General features: G+C 43.0%; 1 protein-coding gene across 2 annotated transcripts in view; it reads right to left on the bottom strand.

Annotated features, from left to right (window-relative positions):
* The window catches only part of tbk1 (TANK-binding kinase 1), a 36783-nt gene extending 15832 nt beyond the window's left edge, over positions 1-20951 (bottom strand). The window contains exons 1-10 of one of the 2 annotated variants that reach the window (XM_080754735.1): positions 20919-20951; positions 17951-18089; positions 10367-10507; positions 10046-10175; positions 8646-8827; positions 6931-7091; positions 6443-6553; positions 4366-4545; positions 3372-3568; positions 1174-1232 (exon numbers count right to left, since the gene is read on the bottom strand). In XM_080754735.1, the coding sequence (XP_080610861.1) occupies positions 1174-1232; positions 3372-3568; positions 4366-4545; positions 6443-6553; positions 6931-7091; positions 8646-8827; positions 10046-10175; positions 10367-10507; positions 17951-18037 (1248 nt within the window). In that variant the 5' untranslated portion in view covers positions 18038-18089; positions 20919-20951. Of the gene's footprint in view, positions 1-1173; positions 1233-3371; positions 3569-4365; positions 4546-6442; positions 6554-6930; positions 7092-8645; positions 8828-10045; positions 10176-10366; positions 10508-17950; positions 18090-20803 lie in introns of both variants that reach the window. The other variant, XM_080754734.1, reaches the window with a different exon arrangement.
* Between the last annotated feature and the right edge of the window lie 3749 nt (positions 20952-24700).

Below are 24700 nucleotides of genomic sequence, written 5' to 3'. Positions count from 1 at the left end.
TATATTATTACACATTAGAACAATGGGGAATATAAAAGTGGAGAAGAGAAACTACATCCTACTCCTTCATTTAGTCAGAAAGTGGCAACATTTCTTAATCGGTGCATTTGTTTTATTGCGACCGTAGGTCGCATTTACTATCAAAACCTGCACAAACTGTGAGTGAGTCCGTCAGTCCGTCAGTCTGTCTGTCACACCTCACACTTTTTCCCTGCTTATATCTCCGCAACCGTTGCCCCGATCCATGCCAAATTTTGCACACACGTTCCTTGGCTGCCAAACTACAACCTCCAAGGACCCCCGGAGCTCCAGGGACCCCCAGGTCCCTGGGGGACCCCCAGATGTAAAAAATGACCAAATGCGCAAACATGACCAAATGACCACCCCAACGGGGCTGCTCACGGGGAATTCCCGGGGACCACCGACTCCTGGTGCTCCAGAACGGATGCAAAAGTGGTGGCGCCCCCAGTGGAGGACCCCCTACACTGCAGCTCACATAAAATGCCGTAACTCCGGCTAGGAGCGACCGGGACAGCCGGGGCCGGTACCTATTCGTCCGCCTTGCCGGCGCGGAGACCCCACCCCTCATTTCTCACATGGCCCTCTTCTAGCGCCACCATGAGGCCGATTCTTGCAAAACACATTTTTGGACACTGCTCCTACAATTTTCGCCCTAAAATCACGCAAATCGGTACACAGTATGTCTACACTCATCCCATCAACATGAATCTGTCCCATATAGCGGCACCTCCAGGCCGATTTTTAAAAACACATTTTTGGACACTGCTCCTACAGATTTTGCCCTAAAATCACGAAAATCATTACACAGTATGTCTACACTCATGTCATCAACATGGATCAGGAAGATTTTGGCAAAACACATTTTTGCCCTATTTGTGGAGATAAGTGACCTACGGTCGCTTATCTCCCGATTAGGGAGCCTTACTGGTTTATGTTGTATACAGTAGGTAGTGTGTGTGTGTGTGTGTGTGTGTGTGTGTGTGTGTGTGTGTGTGTGTGTGTGTGTGTGTGTGTGTGTGTGTGTGTGTGTTAGGGCATTCACAAATAGTGATTTTTAGTATTCAAATTATTCGACCTCAAAGTGTTCTAATAGTCGAATATTCGAATATTTGGTGAATGCCCTAGTGTGTGTGTGTGTGTGTGTGTGTGTACCTTTGCATAGCTGGCGTCCAGGTCCAAGTCATAGCGAGGCTGGACTTTAGGTGGGCTGGCTGTTAACAACAGGGGTCAAAGTTCAGGGGCATTGTTGTGCAGTTCTTCCAGCGCAGTGATTCTCAACCAGTGGAGTAAAGCAGTGGTTCTCAACCTTTTCAGGCCGCGACCCCCAAAATAATCATATTTTAACTGGGGACCCCCCACCCTGACGAGCACTAAGAGTTGAGGTATTACATTTTGTATAACACGGTTCTATTGTGATAATAGCAGATCTACATGCTCATGTAGATCGGCTATTTTCACAATTTCTGCCTCTAATATTTGACATTTTGGCCAATGTTTAATTTGTCATTTTAGAGGTACTAAAAAGTCCTTAAATCATCACTTTAGAAATGTGCTTATACCCTCCAAACCCTTAAACCTTATGTTGGTTTGTTTGTTTGACCCATAGGTTGAGAACCACTGGCGTAACTCAAGTACTGTACTTAAGTATGGTACAATTCCTCCTAATATGCGATTTGTCAAACAGCACTATGTTTTGTAAACAATTAGCACAGTGTGTAGAATGATGGTGTTTTGGTAGCCATACAGCCACCAAGTTGAAGAACTTCTGCACTGCCAAAAGAAAGGACAGTCCCTTTTGTATTTTGAAACAAAATGCAAGACTCCAGACGTTTAACCTTCGCTTTTAAGAAATATCTTTCATCATCAGGATTTTCTGGAAGATAGAACATGCTATTTTGCTAGTTTGACCTCTCTTTAATCTTAAAATAAATGCATTGTATAGAAGACATGCTGACTTTTAAGTACAGGTAATTCAAAAGACTGAAATCGGTCATGGTGACTGAGAACTTTAAATGCCTAGAATTATTGACTGCTTTAACCAGTGAAAATATACAATTTTTTTTGTAGATCTACTATTTTTGAAAAAGTCGTGAAAATGTGTGCAAATCTTTGAATATATGTATTTTCAAAGCGAACGTTTGTAACTCAAATTTTGCTTCTGGGTGGTCCCTGGAACGAAATATTTTGAGATGGGAGTCCGCGGCCAAATACATATCATTTTGGGGGTCCTTCACATGGAAAGGTTTGAGAACCACTGACATAGTAGTCTCTCAAGAACAGACCAACTGAGCTTTACGTATGTTTATACAAGGGTTTTCCAAGTGTGCAATGCATGCGTGTGTGTGTGTGTGTGTGTGTGTGTGTGTGTGTGTGTGTGTGTGTGTGTGTGTGATAGATAGATAGATAGAGGTTTTTATTAAAGTGTCCTGCACCAAACGATGCCCAGCCCGTACGGGCTTACAAGACACTCACAAACATAGTACATACATACACCAAGATAAACCATAAACATGCAAAAGAAAAACGTAATGATTGTCCATGCCGTTATTTACGGATACAATGTTCTCCAACGCAACTGCCATGTGTGTGTGTACTTGTATTGCCATAGTTGTGAGGGCCAACTGTCCTCACAAGTATAGTAGAATTTGACAAATGACCATTGTTATGACCACTTTCCTGGTCCTCACAAGAGATTTCTTTGTTTGTTTTTCGTTAGGCCTAGAATTATTGAATGCTTTAACTATTGAAAAATAGCAGATATACAAGCTCACAGCGCAGCACTCTGCTGCGCTGCGAGCTTGTATATCTGCTATTTTTGAAAAAGTTGTGAAAATGTGTGCAAATCTTTGAATATCTGTGTTTTTAAAGCAAATGTTTGTAACTAAAATTTTGCTTCTGGGGGTCCCTGGAACTAGATATTTTGAGATGTGGGTCCGTGGCCAAATACATATAATTTTGGGGGTCCTTCACATGAAAAGGTTTGAGAACCACTGACATAGTAGTCTCTCAATGACAGACTAACTGAGCTCCAGTTAAGTGAAAAGGACCTTTTCTTTGACGATGGCTGGCCAGATTGCTGACATAAAAACATAGGGTTTTTCAAAAAAAATCTTAGAAGGATTCAAAAGACACTTATAGAATCGGGTCAAAATTCTAATTTCCACGATTTAAAAAAAACAGCAGATCTACAAGCTCGCAGCGCGGCACTCGGTGCCGCGCTGTGAGCTTGTATATCTGCTGTTTTTCAATAGTTAAAGCATAACATAATGATACACAATAATGTGTACCCGTTCTAAATAGGTTCAATCCATGGGTAAAACTGGCGTGTCGCTGTCACAGACGGTACTCACGGTCCTCAAAGATGAGCCCCACGGTGGCGACCGACTCGCGGCCCACCAGCATGATGGGGTTGTCCCGGGTGGTCCTGGGGAAGTTCTTGGCCTGCCGGTTGGGGTCCAGCACCAGGCGGCGCCCCTCGTACAGCAGCTCCTGGTTGTGAGGGGCGATGCTGGTCCTGCGGGACATCAGCTCCTGGAACAGTGTCGCCCTGCGGTGGACAAAACGTGGAACATGAGAAATTGGTGGACAAACCCAGACAGCTGAGCGTGGGATAATAACTATAAGCTGTAATGTTTTATGGTGATTGTTGTTTATGATAATATAACAAAAGATTTTTATTATACCAATTCTCCAATAATAATTAAAAACTAAAGGTAGGAAACAAAAACATTTAAGGAGTAATTCACCCCCAAAATGACTTTTTTTTGCTATTCATTACTCACGCCATGGAGTTCAATAATTTGTTGGAATCAATTGGGTACATTTATTGTAATCAAATTATTCTTAGGAATGCAACAAATACAAATAAATATTATTGAACTCAAGTCTCCATGGCATGAGTAATCAATAGAAAAAAAGGCATTTTGGGGGTGAACTACTCCTGAGGGACCAATGAAAATGTGTCCGCGATCCCCACGCGGGTCCCGACCCAGTGTTTGGGGAAAAGTGCAGTAGCATATCGTCGTTGTCGGGTGGAAACCTCGTATTTCCAAGTTTCAAATTTGCACGTTCTTTCGCAAAGTAAAGCCCTGCTTCATCGTACAAGGCCGTCGCACAAAAGTTGTGAAAACAGCGGATCTACAAGCACACAACGCCTCGCGGTGCAAGGCGTTGTGTGCTTGTAGATCGGCTGTTTTCACTAGTTGAAATCATTTTTTAAAATGATAAATGCAAAACGAACGGTTTTGGACATACAATGTTTTCATACAACCATGACGATATAGCCCGTGACCCAAAAGCGAAATTAGACCCAGGACCCAACCTGGTGAAAACAGCAGATCTTACGTGTTGTACTCGTGGATGTAGACGGTGTGCAGCGTGGCCTGCTGCAGGCTGAACACGTACACCACGGTGCGGTGGAGGATGTCACTGGTCTCGGCGAAGAACTGGTCGAAGCCCCAGCACTTCTCCTGGTCCGCCTCCAGGATGTTGGCCAGCACTGGGGTCAGCAGGCTCTGGAGACCCCTGGAGGACAAGCGAGGCAAGGCAGGTTTTATTTGTAAGGACAATCTTTGAACGGGTAAGGGCTAGTTTCAACAAAAAGGGCGATGTGCTTTACATAAAACATTAAGCAACTAAAGACAGGGTTCCCACACATTTTTACCAATTAATTTCCAAAACTTTTCCAAAACTTTTCCATAATATTTAACCCAATTTCCAGGACTATATAACAATAATTCATAATTCAGCTCAATAACAAGTCACTTACTCCTATGCGCAATGCCCAAAGACAGGTAGTGTATGCCAGTGGTTCTCAACCTTTTCAGGATGTGACCCCCGAAATAATCATATTTTAACTGGGGACCCCCCATCCTGACGAGCACTAAGAGTTGAGGAATTTTGTATGACACGTTTCTATTGTGAAAATAGCAGATCTACATACTCACAACGCCTCACGTTGCGAGGCGTTGTGAGCACATGTAGATCGGCTATTTTCACAATTTCTGCCTCTAATATTTGACAATTTGGCCAATGTTTAATTTGTCATTTCAGAGGTATTAACAAAATCAATCACCAAAGACAATGCATAGCTATTTTTCCAGGACCTTCCAGGACCCTTGATCAATTCCAAAACTTTTCCAGTACTGGAAAAATATTTCCAGGAATTTCATGACCGTGGGAACCCTGTAAAGAGTTGCAGTTTTCTAGGAGTTTTTTTCCAGATATGTGGAGCATACAAACTAAATGCTACTTCTCCATAGCCTGGGTGCCAGCCTGCTTGCTCCGTTCCGTGATTTGTTTTGTCACTCCTCATCTCAGTCTGGCCATGATTCGGGTTGACTCGTATTTCTGAACGTCAGTTGTGACGTAGGCGACATCGTTGCTGATTGGATATTGTTCCAACGAACGAGTAGGGTTAGGGTTGCTACGTCATCAGCCAGCCAATACACATAGGTGTATTTGTTCCGCCCCGCACCACAGACCAATCGGAAGCCGCAGAATGTGTTCCAGCCGCTTTCTATGTCCCACCTCACCATGGAGATAGGAGGCTTTCCAGACAAATCACGGAACGGAGCGAACAGGCTGGCACCCAGACTAACTTCTCCATGTCTTAGTTCTGATTCTAGGTACAGAAAGCAGATCGTGTCACATGAGAGGGCGTGATATTTTTTTGTAGCGAGAATCGGGCAAGCCGCACCCTGCCAGTGTCTGATTGGCTGAAAGACTTGCATGCAGCAGTCCAACGCACTACAGTCCCTTTGAGCCGCATTCGGACGCAGAAGCCCCTTCCCTGGTCAATATTTACTATTCTGTCCATAACGGCACATACCCTGGTAACTGCACTGAGTCGGTTCATGCGACCTTCGCACCACTCGACACGCTCGCTCGGCGGTGTCTCAAAGGGCTCAAGGTCGCCTGAGACGGCGTGCAGCCGTCATGGATAATAATACTTTATCGCCAAAAAAAAAAAAATGAGTTGTCCGCGGTGGCAGAAAAAAAGTGACACAAGCGGGATGCGAACTCGGGGTGCATTGATTGGAAGCGCCTTGACTAGTCCACTAAGCCACTGAATCCGGGGCCAGGAACGGCATTCAGTCTGAATTAGTAGGAGAGGAAAAGCCTCACGTAGGGGAGGGGCCTCATTCAAATGACGCCTGGCCAATCATAGCGCATCTTTTCCGGGACTTGCCCGATTCTCGCGACGTTTAGATATCACGCCGTGAGAGGTCTATGGTTCATATCACATCACACAAGATCAGAAATGTATTTTGATTCAAAGCTTTATAGACCAACAGCAGTATCTTAAAATCGATTCACAAGAAGCGCTGGGGGCGAGCGGTTTTGGCTCTTTAACGTTTAAAGAGACAATTTATTTTTTGTGAGGTCAGTGAACATTTGCGATGCAGAGGAAGGAACGTACTTGGAGAGGCTGCAGGACACGGGCATCTCCGTGCTCCACTCGATCTTTCCATTCTCAAACTTCTGCTGACCAGAGATGGTTCCAGAGGGCTTCTCTGTGATGATCTTATACCTGGACAACAATATAGGAGCAAATTTCGGAGCATGTAAATAAAGAAATCAACCTCACGTTATGTCAATCACGCTTGCACACTGCCGCCCGTTTCGTATTTATTTTCGGACCACTGGGTCCCTTGCTCTCAATCTCTCTCCTAGCCCTGAAAAACGCATTTCACCACGAAAAAAACGCAGCAGTGTGCAACCAGCTTAAGTGTCTATACCCTTAAACTGTCAATACAATATCCAATCAGTCAGTTAATCGAGTAATAAACTACAGTTTGTCATAAAAATCATAGAGAATTCCACTTAATCGAGACAAACGTTCAGATGGATTGCGTAAGACAGTGTTCTGGTCATGTAGAGTGCTCTGCAACCACGCCCGCTACTCACATGACTTCCTTGTTCCGGCGCGGCCCTTCGAAGGGCCGGAACGGGAGGCTGCCGGTGGCGGCGTGGAAGAAGGTCACACCGATGCTCCACAGGTCCACTGTGGCCCCGTACTTCTTCTGGTGGTCCTTCCGCAGCACAGCCCGCTCATACATATCTGGATGCTACAACACACACACACACACACACACACACACACACACACACACACACACACACACACACACACACACACACACACACACACACACACACACACACACACACACACACACACACACACACACACACACACACACACACACACACACACACAAAAGCTTGTAGATCGGCTATTTTTTGGCAAAGACATTTGATAGAGTGAAAAAAGACTGTATCAAGTACGTATATTAGAAGTACCTTTTACCAATTATAGTGTGAAATAATTAAGTGGTACCGGATATGCAGCTCGGCAACTAAAAGGTGAATTGACCCCAGTGCGTGATGGAGGACGATATCACGATAAATTAAATCTCCACGATACGATTATCGTGAGTGTTTTTTATCACGATAAACGATAATATCGCGTATCGTTTGAGTAGGCTTTTTTAATGATACCAGTTCACGATGAAAAATAAAGATGGAAGATTGAGCTGTCTTTCTGTGAATTTATTCAAACCAGTAAAATAGTGTGTACACACGTTTGCTTTTCAGGCAGAGGCATGAAGTTCTCCTAGAAAGCAACAGAGGAAAATATGAAAACCAGAGCATATATACAGAATGGGTCTATGGGACGGGAGGGGCCCTTCTCTCTATCAGCCAGCAGGCAGAGGAGTGTGCGTTGCTATGCCAACGAAGTGACCTTGAAGCGTCCACAGAGGCTCTCAGTGAAGGAAAAAATGCTACTTTTCTGGGATCAGGAGACCAGAGAGTGGTCAAGTGAATTGAACTATTTAGCTAGTAGTCGTAAACGTGTCACAGTGAAGTGCTAAAGTTGACATATAGATTACGATCCCAGCAATCAATTAGGCACGGAGATAAAGATGCATATACTGTATGACCTACACATGAACTAATGCAAGTGAAGATGAGCACAACGACTGTTTGTAACTGTACATAAAGCATGGGTCAAAAGGCCACGTTTCAGAGCCCCTCAACCAGTAGGGAATTTACCCCATATGTAGTCTGGTAGGATTCACCTTGAAACATGGGCTGCATATTGTTGTAGTGTTTTTGGTTGGTTTCTGTTCTGAATGTTTTGAAGGTTTGCACAGGGCTCTACTTCCTGTATTGTCCCAGCTCAGATTCTGAGCCTGGGACAACTTCCTGCCCAGGAATATCATAGTTTTGGCCCAGAGGTTCTTCTCGCCCCCCTAGTGGCGAGAAAAAGAACCTCTGGGAACTCAGATTGCCCCATATGATAAATGAAAGTAAAAGGTTAGAAGTAAAAATAGTATTACAGTATCACAAGGTTAGAAAAATCCATATCAGTCCCATCCCTAGTCTGAAGACTTTTTAATCCATGGGTGCCTCTGTGCCATACAGAGAGCCTTTCTTACCAGGTACTCCTCTGTGCCGTAGAGGGCCTTTCTTACCAGGTACTCCTCTGTGCCGTAGAGGGCCTTTCTTACCAGGTACTCCTCTGTGCCGTAGAGGGCCTTTCTTACCAGGTACTCCTCTGTGCCGTAGAGGGCCTTTCTTACCAGGTACTCCTCTGTGCCGTAGAGGGCCTTTCTTACCAGGTACTCCTCTGTGCCGTAGAGGGAGACAAACTGCTCGTCGTCCTCCAGCTCTCTGGCGGCACCGAAGTCTGTCAGCTTATAAACAGAGCGTCCGTCCTCGCCGATGACGCGCATTATGTTCCCGGGTTTGATGTCGCGGTGGACGATGCCGTACTCTCGCAGGTGGTTCATCCCCGCAACTGGAATCACACAGAGGGGAGGAATCACAGTTACAGAAGTGACAACAACCAGTGTCGAGACAATTTCCTCTCCCATCGATTGATTAAATGACTCTACAATGTAGGGCATTAATGGAAAAGTCGACAAGTCGACTTCATTACACAAGTCGACTCCCACCAGAGAAAGTCGAAAGTCGAAGTTGAAAAAAATAATCCTTTGTATTTTTGTCTCCACCAGCCGAAGGCTGAGGGAGAGTATGTTTTCCCCTCCGTCCGTCCGTCCGTCCGTGCGTCCTCGCAGTTTGTGAACAGCTAATCTCAGTCACCGTTGGCCCGATCGCTGCCAAACTGAGCACACACACTCCCTGGATGCCAATCTAGAACCTCTGCCCCACATTTTTCAAATCAGCCTCATGGTGGCGCTATAACAGGCCGATTTGTGTGGCCTGGTTGTTACCAGCTAATCTCCGGCGCCGTTGGCCCGATCGCTGCCAAACTGAGCACACACACTCCCTGGATGCTAATTCAGAACCTCTGCCCCACATTTTTTAAATCAGCCTCATGGTGGCGCTATAACAGGCCGATTTGTGTGGCCTGGTGGAGACCTGTGCTCGGAAGAGCACTGCTTCTAGTTTTCTATCATTTTTGCTGCATGTGTGCGCCTGTACAGCATTCAAACCAGCGTTCAAACAGTAGGATTGCTTATTGTCAAGAACGGAATGATCCAATATTACAGTGCTACATTACATTTGGTATAACATGGTTCTATTGTGAAAATAGCAGATCTACATGCTCACAACGCCTCGCATCAGCATGTAGATTGGCTATTTTCACATCTATATATTTGACAATTTGGACAATGTTTAATTTCTCATTTTAGAGGTATTAAAAAGTCCTTAAATTGGCACTTTAGAAATGTGAAGATACCCTCTATACACTTAAACGTTATGTTGGTTTGTTTACAGTTGAGTGAGAGAACAATGTTGCACTTTAAGTTAATCATCTGGTGACCCCCCAAAATAATTGGGGGGTCGTGTGTGATGTGATGACGTCATCAAACGATAACGTCGACTTCAACTCAACTTTTTACTGAGTCGAGTTGACTCAGTAAAAAATCACAAGTCGTTAATGGCCTACTACAATGTAAACTTTTACTGCAGTGACAACAACCAGCGACGATGCACTTGGTTACTGTCCACCACTGATTGGTACAGAAGGTAAAGTGATGGTGTTGCTCACCCACGTCCTGCAGAACGATGAGGAACTCGTCCTCTGGCAGACCGTAGGCGTTGGACGACTCCTCCAGCACGGTGTAGAGACTCCCACAGGGACAGTACTCCATCACCAGGACCTTGTGACGGGTGTTGGACTGGGGAGGACAATATCTATCCGTTAACACTTTATGACACGACTCCAGGAACCAGAGCCAAACGGAACCAGGATCTGTTTTACAGACTCCACCTCCAACAAACTGTGATGCATATTTTCTGCATAATATATATCCATTTGGGGGTACAGAAAAAGCTTTAAGAAGCAGTGTTTTAAAGAGCTCTGACTGACCTCTTCCTCCACAGCGAAGAGCTTGACGATATTCTTGTGGTTGAGTTTCTTCAGCACCTCAAACTCCCTCATCTGCACGTCCAGCGGCCTCAGGAAGCTCAGGTTGTTGAACACCTTGACCGCAAACAGGTCACCTGTTTTCTACAATAAGGAAAAAAAGCTTTAAAATGTAAAATGACATTGACTCAACTTGTACACAATTATTACATAATTGCCCGATTGCATTTTTTAGTTGCGGGCAGGAACTCGTTGTTCCTCACTTTAGCCTTATTTGCTTGATGTGCCGACCACCATTAATTCGATTAATCGAAAAAGTAATCAATAAAATAATTGCTAAGAATCTTAATTGATAACTACATCCCTACTCACAAGGACTTGTAAATTGGTTATTTTCCTAGCGTGAGACACCGTGGTACAACTCTAGTAAACCTAAATCAAGCAATAAGGGGGTTCCACACGGTACGCAGTCACCGCTTGCTAAAAAATCATTTTCAATGAGAGGCGGGTGGCTTTTTCGTCCGAGCAGCGAAGTTTTGGGGCGGCGAGGCGAGCGGGCGCGGTCCGTGAAATCTACCGTGAGCGTGCTTGTTTGTGCATGCGGGCGGTGAGAGATGGATTGTGTTCATCTTTGTGAAATACCGCGCGTCGTTTACTCACTGAGCGAGTGTGTTTGTGTCTCACCGCGGTGTGGCCACTGCTGATCCTAGCGGCAGCCCCGACGGCAACCGCGTACCGCGTGGAACCCCCTATAGTCTCCACTGCTAGATCAGACAGTGTTGTTGACTGTCAAACAGGCCAAACCAATCTAAGCAGCTAATCATTTAAAACGTGAGACATATGATCTGTCTGCCAATGTAAAATCCATACAGACAAAACAAACAGGGCGTCAGGTCCAGGCCTATCCTCATACCTGTAGCTACAGCACAGTACGCACATAAGAGAGAGGTGCTGGGAAACTCCCCGCAAAATATACAGGCTGGGGCTAGGGGTGGGGGAGTTACGTCGTCACTGTCGGGTGGAAATCTTGTACGTCCAAAACTGTTAAAGGGATATTTCACTTTTGGTAATTTTATCGTCTAATCAGGCTTTTATGAACACCCTGTTATTTAGATATTTGATGTAAATGTTACCAGGCCCTCCAGGCCCAGGGTCTCTCCCCACACACATCCATTGTAACTTCAAACTTCATTTTAACCATGATAGTTTCATTAAAAACACCCATTGTTTCTTCTGGTGACTCATAATACCCTCCTAATACGTGAGCAGGCCGATTTTTGAACTTTTTTCATTTATTTTTAATAAATATTTTTTGTATTTCATTTTTTCCATTTCCCCAAATAATTACCTACCGGTATTTAAAATAAATGAAAAAAGTTATGGATAAAACACGGCCTGCTCACCTATTAGCAGGGTATTATGAGTCACCAGAAAATAATGGGTGTTTTTAATGAATCTATCATGGTTAAAATGAAGTTTGAAGTTACAATGGGTGTGTGTGGGGAGAAAAGCCCATAAGGTGTTTCCCTTTTTAAAGTGGAATATCCCTTTAAGCTGGTTGCACACTGCACTGCAGTTTTTCGTTGCGTTTTGGAAATCCGAAATCCGGAGGCCAGGGAGAGAGAGAGGAAAGAGAGAGAGAGAGCAAGGGACTCAGTGGCGACAGCTGGGAAGATCCGAAAAAAATCAGCGGCAGTGTGCAAACGTGATGACATAACGCGAGGTTGATTTCTTTTACGTGCTCCGAAATTCACTCCGTTATTCGGCCCGAAAAACGCAGCAGTGTGCAAAGACCTTTACTTTTCAAGAAAGGGTAGAAAAAAAAGAATGCATCCTATGTATGTATGTATTATGCACGCACGCACACACACACACACACACACACACACACACACACACACACACACACACACACACACACACACACACACACACACACACACACACACACACACACACACACACACACACACACACACACACACACACACACACACACACACACACACACACTTTCACTTTAAAATCAATTCCAACAAGGCAAAAAATAGCAGGTCTACAAGCTTGTAGATCTGTTATTTTTGCTACTCTTGTTTTGTGTGACACCGTAGTAGGGCTGTCACGATTATGACATTTTACATGACGATTAATTTTCACTCAAATAATTGCGATTAACAATATAATTGTGTATTTGTCGTTGACAATGGACCAATCCCCAATCACATACACACCCATTGTAACAGTTACAATGGGTGTGTATGTGATTGGGGATTGGTCCATTACATTTCTGTTTGGCTTGTAGGCTTTGAAGTTGCACATGGTAGATATGACACATAACCTAAATATACAAAGAAATTACTGAATATATTTGACAACTTAATACTTAAAAGATAACCTTGACAGTGGAAATAGCCGAACTACAAGCTCACAACGCATTGTGAGCTTGTAGATCTACTATTTCCACTATCGTTGGACTTTTTTGGAAACGATTATGACGATTATGAAAAATAATCACGATTATTTCAAATAATTACGATTAGATGGGTATGACAGAGTAGGGTGTTATCTTGCAAAAAAGGAAACGATGAAAAGTTTAAATACGGAGATAAGAGGTTTCTGCCCGACGGCAACGATATGCTGCTGAAATGATGGATTTCAAAGGAGAGCAAGAAATGAAAGATAAGAGGTTAATAGTTTAATCTATGGGTGGGTTAGAACTTGTGCAATGCACGCATAACCACACACACGCACGCACGCACGCACGCACGCACACGCACACGCACACACACACACACACAGTGCAGAGAATCAAACCTCTACATTTTCAAAGGCTGAACAGAGATGGAAAAAAAGGCAGCAACACACAATGTGTAAGTACAGTATATGTATCCATGTGCAGGCACCTTTCTCTGTTAAGTCCCTTTATGTACAGTATACACACAGGGGAGAGAGAGAGAGAGACAGAGAGAGAATATTATTCTCTAGAGATGTCGATACAGTACAGTACTGATCCGATGCCAGTGTGTAATTTAAACAAATCTACGACAGTGGTTCTCAAAAAGGGGTTTCTTGGCTTGAGGGGGTTTCGAGGTCTGTAACTCTGAGTTATGGCGCTACCCACACTTAAAGTTAAAAATCAAACCTCTGTTCGAAGTGGAGCTGTGTGTGTGTGTGTGTGTGTGTGTGTGTGTGTGTGTGTGTGTGTGTGTGTGTGTGTGTGTATTGCAGTTGATGCTCAGGGCAGGCTAGACTCAACAGCACCTCTCTGGTCACCCAGGATCATGTGTACCGATTTTTGTGACATTTGAAGAAAATATGTAGGAAAAGGAGCAAAAAGTGTGTTTTGGAGAAAATTCAAGATGGCGGAAAATCTATCCTGGCGCAAATGGGCGTGGCCTATATGGGGGGATGCGTCTTGACCCAAGGAATCCAGGGAAAAAAGAATTTTAATTTTCCGATATACGGTTCAAGAGTTACGGGGCAAAACGTAAAGTGGGCCGTTATAGCGCCACCATGAGGCCGAGTGATGTAATTATTTTTCGATTCATTCTTAAAATCATTATGAATCTCCTCTCCGAGGTTTGAAACTGTAGCTCCTATGGTTTACGAGAGAAAAATACTTGAAAGTGATTTCTTGCATTGTCCCATTATAAGTCAATGGGGACAATTAAGCATCGTTTTTTGCCGATTACGTCGGCATGGTAAGGCGGATCGGAACGAAAGGTAATAGAACACCATTCCCGGCCGAGCCGCACATTTTGATGTATATATTGCGCGAGTGGCGTAAATGGTGCGGCACTAGTTATGCGCCGAATTTAGGCTACATACACGGACGGAGACAGACAGACAGACAGACCCACACACACGGCCACGTATAGGGAGCTTGTGTTCCACACAGCTCCAAAAGGTTTGAGAACCATAATGTAAACAGTAAAGTGAGAGAATAAAACAGTCATGAAACATCAACTGAGAGGCATTCAAAATATGACTGTAAATGAAACACGATCATGTGATAAATGACGTGGTATCAGATCGGCATAGACTATACTCTGCGATACCAGCATTTTAGGCAGTAAATACAGTAAATGCTCTTATCGGTATCGGAACAACTTATTATCATTCTCGTCCTCTGTATGCATATGCATGCCTAGGATTTATTCTATCCTAGCCAAGGCCTTGATACCTCGGTACCCGATTTAAAATAGTACCAGGTTACAGAAGGGCGTCTTGATGTAGTCTTGATCCAACGGGCACAATAGTTAATCAAACTAATCCCTTGTAGCGATATTTTCGCTACCAAGTTATCAACAGAATAATAGCTATGAAAATAACTGATACAGAGGCAGGGATGGGGAGGTTTGGCAAGTCGAGGAAGACAAGAAACAGGTTCATAGGCACCGTCTCTAGGCCGGGGTCACCGACCGCACCATTTTTGAGTGGTGCTAACCGCTCCTATGTCTGGCTTTGTGTGTAGGTCCCTCCCTATGTATCAGTGTCCGTATGTGCACGGAACTCCGTCTATGGAGATAACTAACGTCACAGACAGAACGGCCCATACAAGGAGATATGCACGTGTGTCGTGTTTGATACCATTTGTATATCTGCTATTTTTCACTGGTTAAAGCATTCAATTAATATTTGACACCTGGAGTGCCCAACACGTTCCTATGCGTGTTAACGATTCCCCCTGTGAAGCGCCGCGGCCCCATTACCTGACGTTTGATTTATTTGATTGAAAACACTCGTACAAGGTCAACTAAAATGATTTACACCTCACGAAAGCTTTTGGGCTTATTTAAATTGGGGTCCCTTTGTGTTAACTGGTTACCATGGTAACCAATAGCCCCTGCGCCACCGCATAATGGGCATGATGCGCCACGTGCACAGAGCCGCCGAAAATCAGGTAAATACAATAGGAAAAAGCCTTGGCAGCTAAAGACAAATTAGTTAAGGCAGAATTATGGCAATCAAAGTGTTAATCACTAATCGATCCATATTTTAGGATAGGGGAAAAAATTCTAAACATTTCAAATTAATATAGTGGAAAATCTACAAGCTCACAACAATGTGACACGTTGTGAGCTTGAAGATCTGCTATTTTGACAATTTTACTGCATGACAAAGTATAAAACAACGCTTAAATAGTTAATGGATTCATAAGACGATTATGGGTAGTTGCAGACCTAGTTGATATATGATATGATGATATAGTACTTTATTGTCAGTTCACACTGAAATTTATCTTGCGACACAGCAGCCATGTATGCAAAACATATATACAAACATTTGACACAAGGGAACAAAAACAAGACAGGTTTACATACATAAGGATAATACAGACAAGAGCGATGTCCACCGCTAAGCCTACCTCTGGCCAAACTCCTGATTAAGCCTTAAAGTCGACTGATGGACAAAGGACCTTTTTTGTCTGACCTTATTGTATTCTGGAACACTGTATCTCCAGCAGCCTATATTCTCTATGCAACACATGGCTACTATTAGAGGGAATATTTCTTGCCAACCTTAGAATGCTGTTGTCATACATAGTCGTATATAGCCTCTGAAGTAGTTGTCCAACTATCTTTGAACAAATGTACAGTTGTTGCAGCAGTTGTGACTTAAGGGCTGCAGACAAGCATCCATACCAGGTGGTGCTACAGTACTGAAGAACAGTCAGTGATGTCATTACGTGCGCAACCCGCATCAAAAACTCATTCAAGTCGCCCAGGGACTCATTCATGTCATGGTCCTGGGGTCCCGGGGATGCGCCTCCATTGGAGTCCATGTTAAAATAATTTACTTCTTCTACTTAAGTTGCTATATTAGTTTAGATAGTTTAATTCGTTTTTTAATGTATTGTGTAAGATAAACACTGTAAAGATTTATTATCAGTTAAACCTGGAACAGCTAAAAACAATTTTCACTAGTGGTTCTCAAAGTGGGGTCCTCGGTCCTTGAGGGAGTTCCAGGGGGTCCCCAGATAAATGATAGTTAGGAACCAAATAGAACTTTATGGGTCTGTAACTCGGTGAACAAATGGAACCAAATGGACCTGTTCCATTTATACTCTAGTATTTTAACATTTAATATAAATTGGGGTCCCAGTGATATAAATATAATTAAATGGGTGTCTGTAGCCTAGTGTATTTAGACATCCTAGTTCTAAGTTCAAACATTAGCCAAATTGTAAAATAAATATAAGAAATAGGCAAACATTTTGAAAATAGCCGATCTACAAGCGCTCGAAAACATTGTATTGAGTACTCATAAAACTTTTCTGGGACCCATTACATTGAAAACCTAGTAACATCACTGAACAGTCATAATAGCAGTCTACTAGCACCAAATGATCTTAAACGGCGAAGGAAGTAGATTCTTTGCTTTGTTTTGCATACTTAGTTCAAAAGAGGGTGTCAATCTCACGAGGCTTGAACAGGAGTGAAACGTCTTATTGAGGCATGTCCTCATAACGGCATCGCTGCTGGAGGTGAGAGAGTGAGCGGCGCTAAAAGGGGAAATTTGAGAATGTGGTTTTCTCAAAGCCTCAGCAGAACCACAAAAACAGTGTTCAGGTTTGCTCCTGTCTGCTTGTGCATGTTGCCTGCAGTGTCGCCTATGAGCCAGGAACACTCTGCTCAGCCTCTGACACTACTGCAACTCGCACAGAAACCAGGTAGAATGCTGTTTGGTTCGGGGGTGCAACAGTTAATCAATAGAGGCACACATACGGTATCCACCTGTTTCCGCCAGCATTAGCATTATCTGTGGGACACTTCCGGAGAACAGCAGATATACAAGCTCACGTCGCGTCGCAGATGCAACCGTTGTGAGCTTGTAGATCACACTCGGCTGCGGCGCCGGAAGCTGCCGCACACCTTCTGCGCAATGCACGATGGGACGTTGCAAAGTTGTGGATACAGAGCATCGCAGTTTAAGCCCCAGTATTTATTTAAACGTCTTTTAAGCCTCTGACAAAGCCTTCCAGGCTTGTGAAGAATCATGACAATAAACACTATTTTTTGCATGCAACGATTAATTAGAAAGCTGAAAAAAGGGCAGGGTACAACACTGTGTACTGTACATACTTTTTGTCAAACTGCAGGAACTACTCCCAGAGAGCATTGCGAATGATTTATTTCCTGAAATATATCCCATAAATCACGCTCAGTTTAGTTATCCAGGCCAGCATATGGCCTGACATGTAGTGATTTTCATCTCTGTGGACGCTCTTATCGTCATTGAATTGTTACGATTGTATGGCTGATAATGAAATCCCCTATGGAGTAAATGAATGGGCAGTTAACTTCCGACACCTCACTGCGACGCTCTATAGAGGCTGGCTGATGTACAAGTACACCCCCTGGACATGACGCTAGTATGTCGCAGGGATTTACCCCCAATCCAACCCTTGATGCTGAGTGTCAAGCAGGGAGGCACTGGGGTCCCGTTTTTCCCGAGTCTTTGGTATGACCCGTCCGGGGATCAAACCCCAACCTCCCAGTCTCAGGGTGGACACTCTAGAATCTGGAAGACATGAATTAAAGTGAAATCCATGTCCATGTATGAGGTGATTGTGTAGGCGCTTACCTTGTGTCTCCCACGGTAAACATTAGCTGTGGCTCCCTGACCCAGCAGGTCTGATATAAGCCACAGGTAGTTGGTTGTGCTCTGCATGGTGGCTTTGGTTGACCGGCTGGTCACTAGATCACCGACAAGTACGTTGACCCTGAGAGGGAAGAGACAGCTGGTTAACCAATTCAAATTTCAATTACATTTTATTATTATGCCAAATCACAAGTTGTAAGACACTTAAGATATATAGCAGAGAAACAACACCGTCCCATTCCGAGGAAGCAATTTGTGTGGAAAGTGGCAACGCAAAACAGGCAGACCCGGGCACTGGGATTCTCAGTGAAATGGACCTGAGCTCTACTCTACTTGGTCGGTCTGCTTTTTCCCGTCCCCAGTATACCTAATCTCTCCGCCGAAAATAGCCGATCTACAAACTCACAACACATCATGTTGCCTGCTATGTTTCCCCCAGAATAGGGTGTGATGGCGTTCAAGTGGTTCATAGATCACTAACTAGTAGGTTGAAGGACCATGTTTGCCATACCAGAGAGCAGGAACCACGCCTGTGTAAAAGAACAGGCTCTGTGTATTACGGCCGGACTACACCAAGCCGTTTCGCGCGCGTCAGTGCGTATGCAGGTCGTGCGCGCGTTTGCGCGTTTTGGATAGATCCAATGTATATCAATTCAGCCGGCTACACCAGGCGTACGGATAGCGCGAACCACGGATACGCATTCCCTAAAAATAGGATCGGTTCTATTTTTTAAGCACGCGTATGCGTTTTGTACACAGACTATCTGGTCTTCCTCACATATACTCCCTCCTTGGTGTAGCCTGGAGCATTTACGCATACGCGAGCCTCTTCACGGACAGTACGCGCGTATGTGCACATTTTTTGGTGTAGTCCGGCCGTTACTGTAGTCCCAGGTTTCAGAAGGTGGCTTACAGTATGTACGGACAGTACGGTATGCATGGATTAAAGCAAACATTAAATCTCATGACTAAAATTGTGTCCTAAATGTGCGATTTGGGAAACCGTGTGAAAGAAGCCCCCCACACTAGCGCTGTTTCCTAAAAAAATAACACAAACGCAATATGTAAAATAAAATGTTTCAGTAATATTGTTTCTGTTATTCTCTAATCTACATACTGCCAACCAGGTTAAGAAATCACAGATTGCGGCTTTAACATTTGCTTATATGAAATATACCAGACCGGTTTTATGGAAGAAGTTTCTGAATATATTATTGCTAGTTTGACCACTTCAAATAATATAATCTTAAAATAATAACCAACAGTAACCAATCTACAAGCTCTCAATGTGTCAGACCCTATATAGCATTCAGAGATTGTGGAATAGTTGTCTGGCTAGTGGCTAGTGGTTTTGTGCAGACTACTGTCTGCACAAAACGTTATAATAATGTCTAAAATAAGAATTTTGGCATGCTTTGACTTTGGATTATAGTGTATTATAATTATCATAGAAGTAAAACATTAATACTTTATAGTGTATTATAATCACAGTTATAATATATTATAGTGTATTATAATTTAGGATAGTCATAATACTATTGTATTATAATCACAGTTAAAAGGGTCAATTTGTTTCTTACCGATAGGGGTACTTTTGTGTAATGGAAAATTGTACAAGCAAACAACCAAACATCGTAACCTTTTTTTTGTTTGTTTGTTTGTTTTTAAAAGGGGAATTTCCACATAGTACCAATCTGTGTCGGCAGTGTGACCAATTATCTTCATAATATGTACATTTAGCTGCAACACAATAGAACATGAAGCATAAAGCATTTCCCTGCAGGAGCTTTGGTTGTGGTCGGTGTCAATAGAAAACAGGACCTTTGCAGTCTTCCTCATTCAAAGCCCAAATGACAACACTACACTCACTGTTATTACTGTAGGAGTAAAATGCTTCTAAATTAAAAGGTCTGTCTGTCTGTCTGTCTGTCTGTCTGTCTGTCTGTCTGTCTGTCTGTCTGTCTGTCTGTCTGTCTAGTCACTTGTGTCTACACTACCTGACTTGGAACACAGACCCTGGACTACTTTTGTATTGTGGGAGCCACCCAGCAACAACCCTCTTGGCAGTAGCCTACCACAACAAGTCAACAGTGAATATAGTGATATTTTAGTCTTCATTGTCTTACATTTATACTCTATACACCAATGAGTGGGAATCTCAAAGTGGGGTCAGGCTCAGCACTCCATGAGGGGTTTCCGCATGGATGGGGGTCTCCAATACTCCCCAGCAAAAGGAGTTTAATAATATATAATCAAAATCTGTTTTAACCTCTTGGGTGGGGGGGGGGGGGGGGGGGAGAGAAAAAGAAAATAATTTGGACATTTCGGAATTATTTTAAAACATGAACACCAATCTTTAAAATGTAGTTTTGTTTGTTAGTCAGGTCAGGTTACACACTGACGTCACCGCATAACACGGGAAATTCCCCCTGGGCCTCAAGCAGTGCGTTGATACACAACTGATCAAATAACACACTGCTGTATTATATTATATTATATTATATTATGTATGTAACAAACACATGCTTCCTTCCATTTGAAAGGTATTGAACGTGGACACAAATAAGGGGCACATATTTATGTTGTTTTACGTAAAGACAACATGAGCATATTATAGATAGATGTCAGCTAGTTTAGAAGTAAAATTAGACTAAACTGTGGCGAATCGTAGATATTTGACTTTTTTTAAGTTTCGAATTTTTTCCGTTTCTAACATGACGACATATGAGAATGTACATTTCACTTTCCTTTCTGACATGGTGGTCTGACAGTGACAACAACGGAACTAAAGAAAACACACGCTAAAAAACATTAAAACGTCGACTGTAATCTTACTTGACTGCAGCTGGATGCTGGAACATTCATTTAAACACACAGCAGTAAAGGAAACGACGTTTATTCGTTACTACGCAGCTAAAAAAGAACGATGATATTTTGTTTATTTCCTCACCCGTTCACCAAGTCCTCTCTTCCGGCTGTCTCGGGTCACGTGGTGTGGAATGATTCAATCAGAGGAGGTCGAGCTGCTGCTGTGTTGCCGTAATGTGTAGAATACGGGAGCACTTAGTAGTACCGTAACCTTTAGAGTAGTGGTCTATGGCAGTAGTGGTTGGGTTCATGTCAGAGGAGGAAGAGGAGCCCCAAATTATGATGTATTTATTTGGCCATGGATCCCATCCAATCCGAAAATAGTTTGTTTGTGCCAGCCTTAGGAGGACCTCCATATAGGCCAGGGGGTCTTCAACGTTTTCAGGCCAAGGACCCCTTAGTCAAGAGAGAGAGACGAGCTAGGGACCCCCACAACCCATAGATTCCATATAGTTTCATCGTTTGACAGCACAATCAATCATCAGTGTATTTTGGATTCATGTCAATTTGTGTTTTCAGATATTTAACCACTTGAACTGTCAATACAATACACTTGACCTTTCACTCTGTAGTCTGTACTTGGTCTGCTTTTTCCCCCCTCTACACCAAAGCTTTTTGCCAAAAATAGCCGATCTATTGCGAGGCGTTGTGAGCTTGTAGATCCGCTATTTTTGGATAACTTTCTCAGAATATGGACGCTAGGGTTCAAGTGGTTAATATAAAAAAGGAGAAAAATAAAACGTTTGTCACACAAAGATTTGGAGGACTCCTTGTAGTGACTCTGAGGACCCCCTATGTGTTGTTAAAAGAACTATCCCTTTAAGTACCAGACAAAAAAGTACTCATTATGACTTATTTAACAATTACATTATATCTTTTATCTGTCAAAATATTAAAACAGAATGCAGATCTCAAAGCTCTGCTATTTTTGAATAGGCAAAGTATAAAATAGCGCTTAATTGGTTCATGTATGTTTCGTAATCCAACTATTAATTTACCAAATGTCAACCCGCGCATGCTGACATCACTGATACCGCCGCCTGTACTGCGCATGCGTCCCCGCCATGGTAACAGCCACTACTGATACGGCCGCCATGGTAACAGCCACGCATTACTTGACACTACATTCAATCCCTCGTCATGTACAAACAGTGACCAAATTTGGAGATGACCAAATTTGGATCAGGATCACTGACTGACATCACTGACTGACGTCAGTCCAGTCAGCCCACATTTGGAGCCGCGCGACACGTTGTCTAACTTGTCTTGGAGGTCTGCTATTTTCGAGATTTTCACCAAAAGGCCCTTTTAGAAATGTCAGCCCCTGCCTCTCTAACATTCTCTGCACGTCCCTGACATCAGTCAACCCATCATTTGGAGATGACTGACATCACTGATACTAAACAGTGCCCAAATTTGGAGATGACTTCATGACTGACATCACTGACAATCCTCAGTACACAGTGGACAGGATGACATCTACTCACTCTAAAGGCCCTTTTCCACCGGCAGCGATAACGATGACGATAACGATTTAAAAAAAATTGTTTTCAATTGAAGTCGATCGGCAGCATCCACCCAACACCGTTGTTGATCCTAACGATATAGTTGTCGGCTATCATTGTCTTTATCGGTGTTGGGTGGATGCTGCCGATCCACTTCAATTGAAAACACATTTTTTTAAATCGTTATCGTCATCGTTATCGCTGCCGGTGGAAAAGGGCCTTAAGGGCCCATTCCCACTGGGCCAGATAAACAGATAAAAAATATATATCTTTCTCCGTTCAAGTGGATGGTAAAATACAGATAAAAAATATCAGTCACAGATTTTTATCAGTTGAGTGGAAGTTAAGATGTTGAAAAATAGACATACTCAAAGTAAAGTAAAATTACCTAAAATTACAAGTGTAGTTCTTGAGCAATGTACATAGATAATACTTTCCACCACTTTGTGTCTGACTTAGGACGGGATGTTCTGCTATTGCCTTATCGTGTCTGTATAGACTTTGACTCCTGACTATACCAAGTACTGTAGGTCAAAACATTCTTAGCAAATTAAATGGACGATGACTCATGGACATCTCTGTGACGTCATATAGGCAGATTATGGGAAAACAAGAAACAAACAAATGATATTCATAATTTATATAGCCCTTACTAGGCTTGTAATAAAAAAAATCTAAATAACATTATGCAACTCCTTTGAACACTGTTTCAGAGACAGCACATCATGCATCGGCAGACTGCGAGCCTGAGCAGTCTGACGAACACATAATTAACACCTGCCCTGTGTACAGACCACCCTCGGAGGTCGGAGGCCGGCCTCATCCAATTGGGACCAGAGACAAGGGCGTGGCTAGAGGATACGGAGTTGGACATTTGACGATGATACATGAAAGAAGAAGAGATACATAGTGAATTTCATTCTTATTTATCTATGAATTTTTATGTTTCAACTTTAAAATCTGTAGTTCATTTCTTTGGCCTGTCAGGTTAGCGTTGTATAAAGCCACGCCTGCCTGAAATGAAGGGCACGCTGCCATTTTGGACGGACATGCCTACGTTCCATAGACCAGCTTCAGCAAGCTGGTAAAAAGTCTTGTAAAAGCCCCGCCACCAACGCCGGATAGGTTGACTTACTTGCAGTCAGCACCAACATATTTTCAATATACACAGACCACCAACCACATTAACACACCTGTCTCAAACTGATTTTTTTAGTGATTCCAAAGGATAATTTGGCAATACATATATTTGCCTGCCCAAAGACCTAAAGGCGGCATGACACACCACACTATTCACTTACACCAGGGGGTCCGGGACCCCTAGGGCGTCCTCAGAGTTACTGTACTACAGGTGGGCTGCCAAATCTTTGTGTGACAGGAACATTTTAACATTAACCACTTGCAGCACACAGCACCCTATGCTGAGGAGAACTTTAGTCAAAAGCTGATCTACAAGCTCACAACACCCCACAGTTGTGAGCTTGTAGATTGTCTATTTTTGGCAAAGAGGTTTAGTGTAGACTAGAGGGCTGATCAAGTGTACGGGGTGAATGAATGACACCTGAACTCCACTACTTGTGAGTTGTGACACAAATACATCTAGTTCTACAATCTGGAAGCAAAATGGGATCTGATTATTATTTCTTTAAAGGGTATTATACATTTCTGGCTGAGGAAGTCTTGTGGAATGCCCATTGGCAATATTTGTATCAACTGTACATACAACTGTACACTGTAATAATTTGCATATTACCCACACCATAATAAAAGTTAAATAAAAGTATATTGTTTATGCCACTTCATAACAAAAAAAAAATTAGTCAAGTTCAAATTTCACTCAACTTTTATTAAAAAAAAAGAAAAAAAAAGAAGAGAATCTTTTCATTTGTTACAACAGCTTATAGTAGTAACTGAATGGGCTGTACAGGTCCATTGTATACACTGTTTTACATGTAAAGCAATCAATGTACAAAAGAAAGTAGAGTTAGTGGAAATCAAATGAGTAGGATTAACCAAATGTTGGTCACCTTGAAATATATCCTTGCAAAAGCACCATGGTATCAAAACGGATGAATGACAAAATATTCAAAAACAAACTCTCCTGTATTCCCCATCTCAATCACAGACCTCCGGTAGCATGGAGACAAAGTGCTTTTATATTATAAAAAATTAAATAAAAATTACCCTCACTGATCCACCTTGGATCCATCATTTTACAATTAAACAACTTTCTTGGACCTTTTTCTCCCCTAATGCTTTCTGCACAATCTGTACGACGCACAACACTTTCCAGACGACATCACAGAACTTGACATGGCGACTTTTCAGTGGTGTAAAGGTGTGTGCACACACCAGGATT

Source organism: Nannobrachium achirus (genome assembly GCF_963921795.1).
Source record: "Nannobrachium achirus genome assembly, chromosome: 23".
In the NCBI taxonomy this organism is placed as follows: domain Eukaryota; kingdom Metazoa; phylum Chordata; class Actinopteri; order Myctophiformes; family Myctophidae; genus Nannobrachium; species Nannobrachium achirus.
Note: the sequence above shows the minus strand (reverse complement) of the source record. Positions and strands in the feature narration are given on the sequence as shown.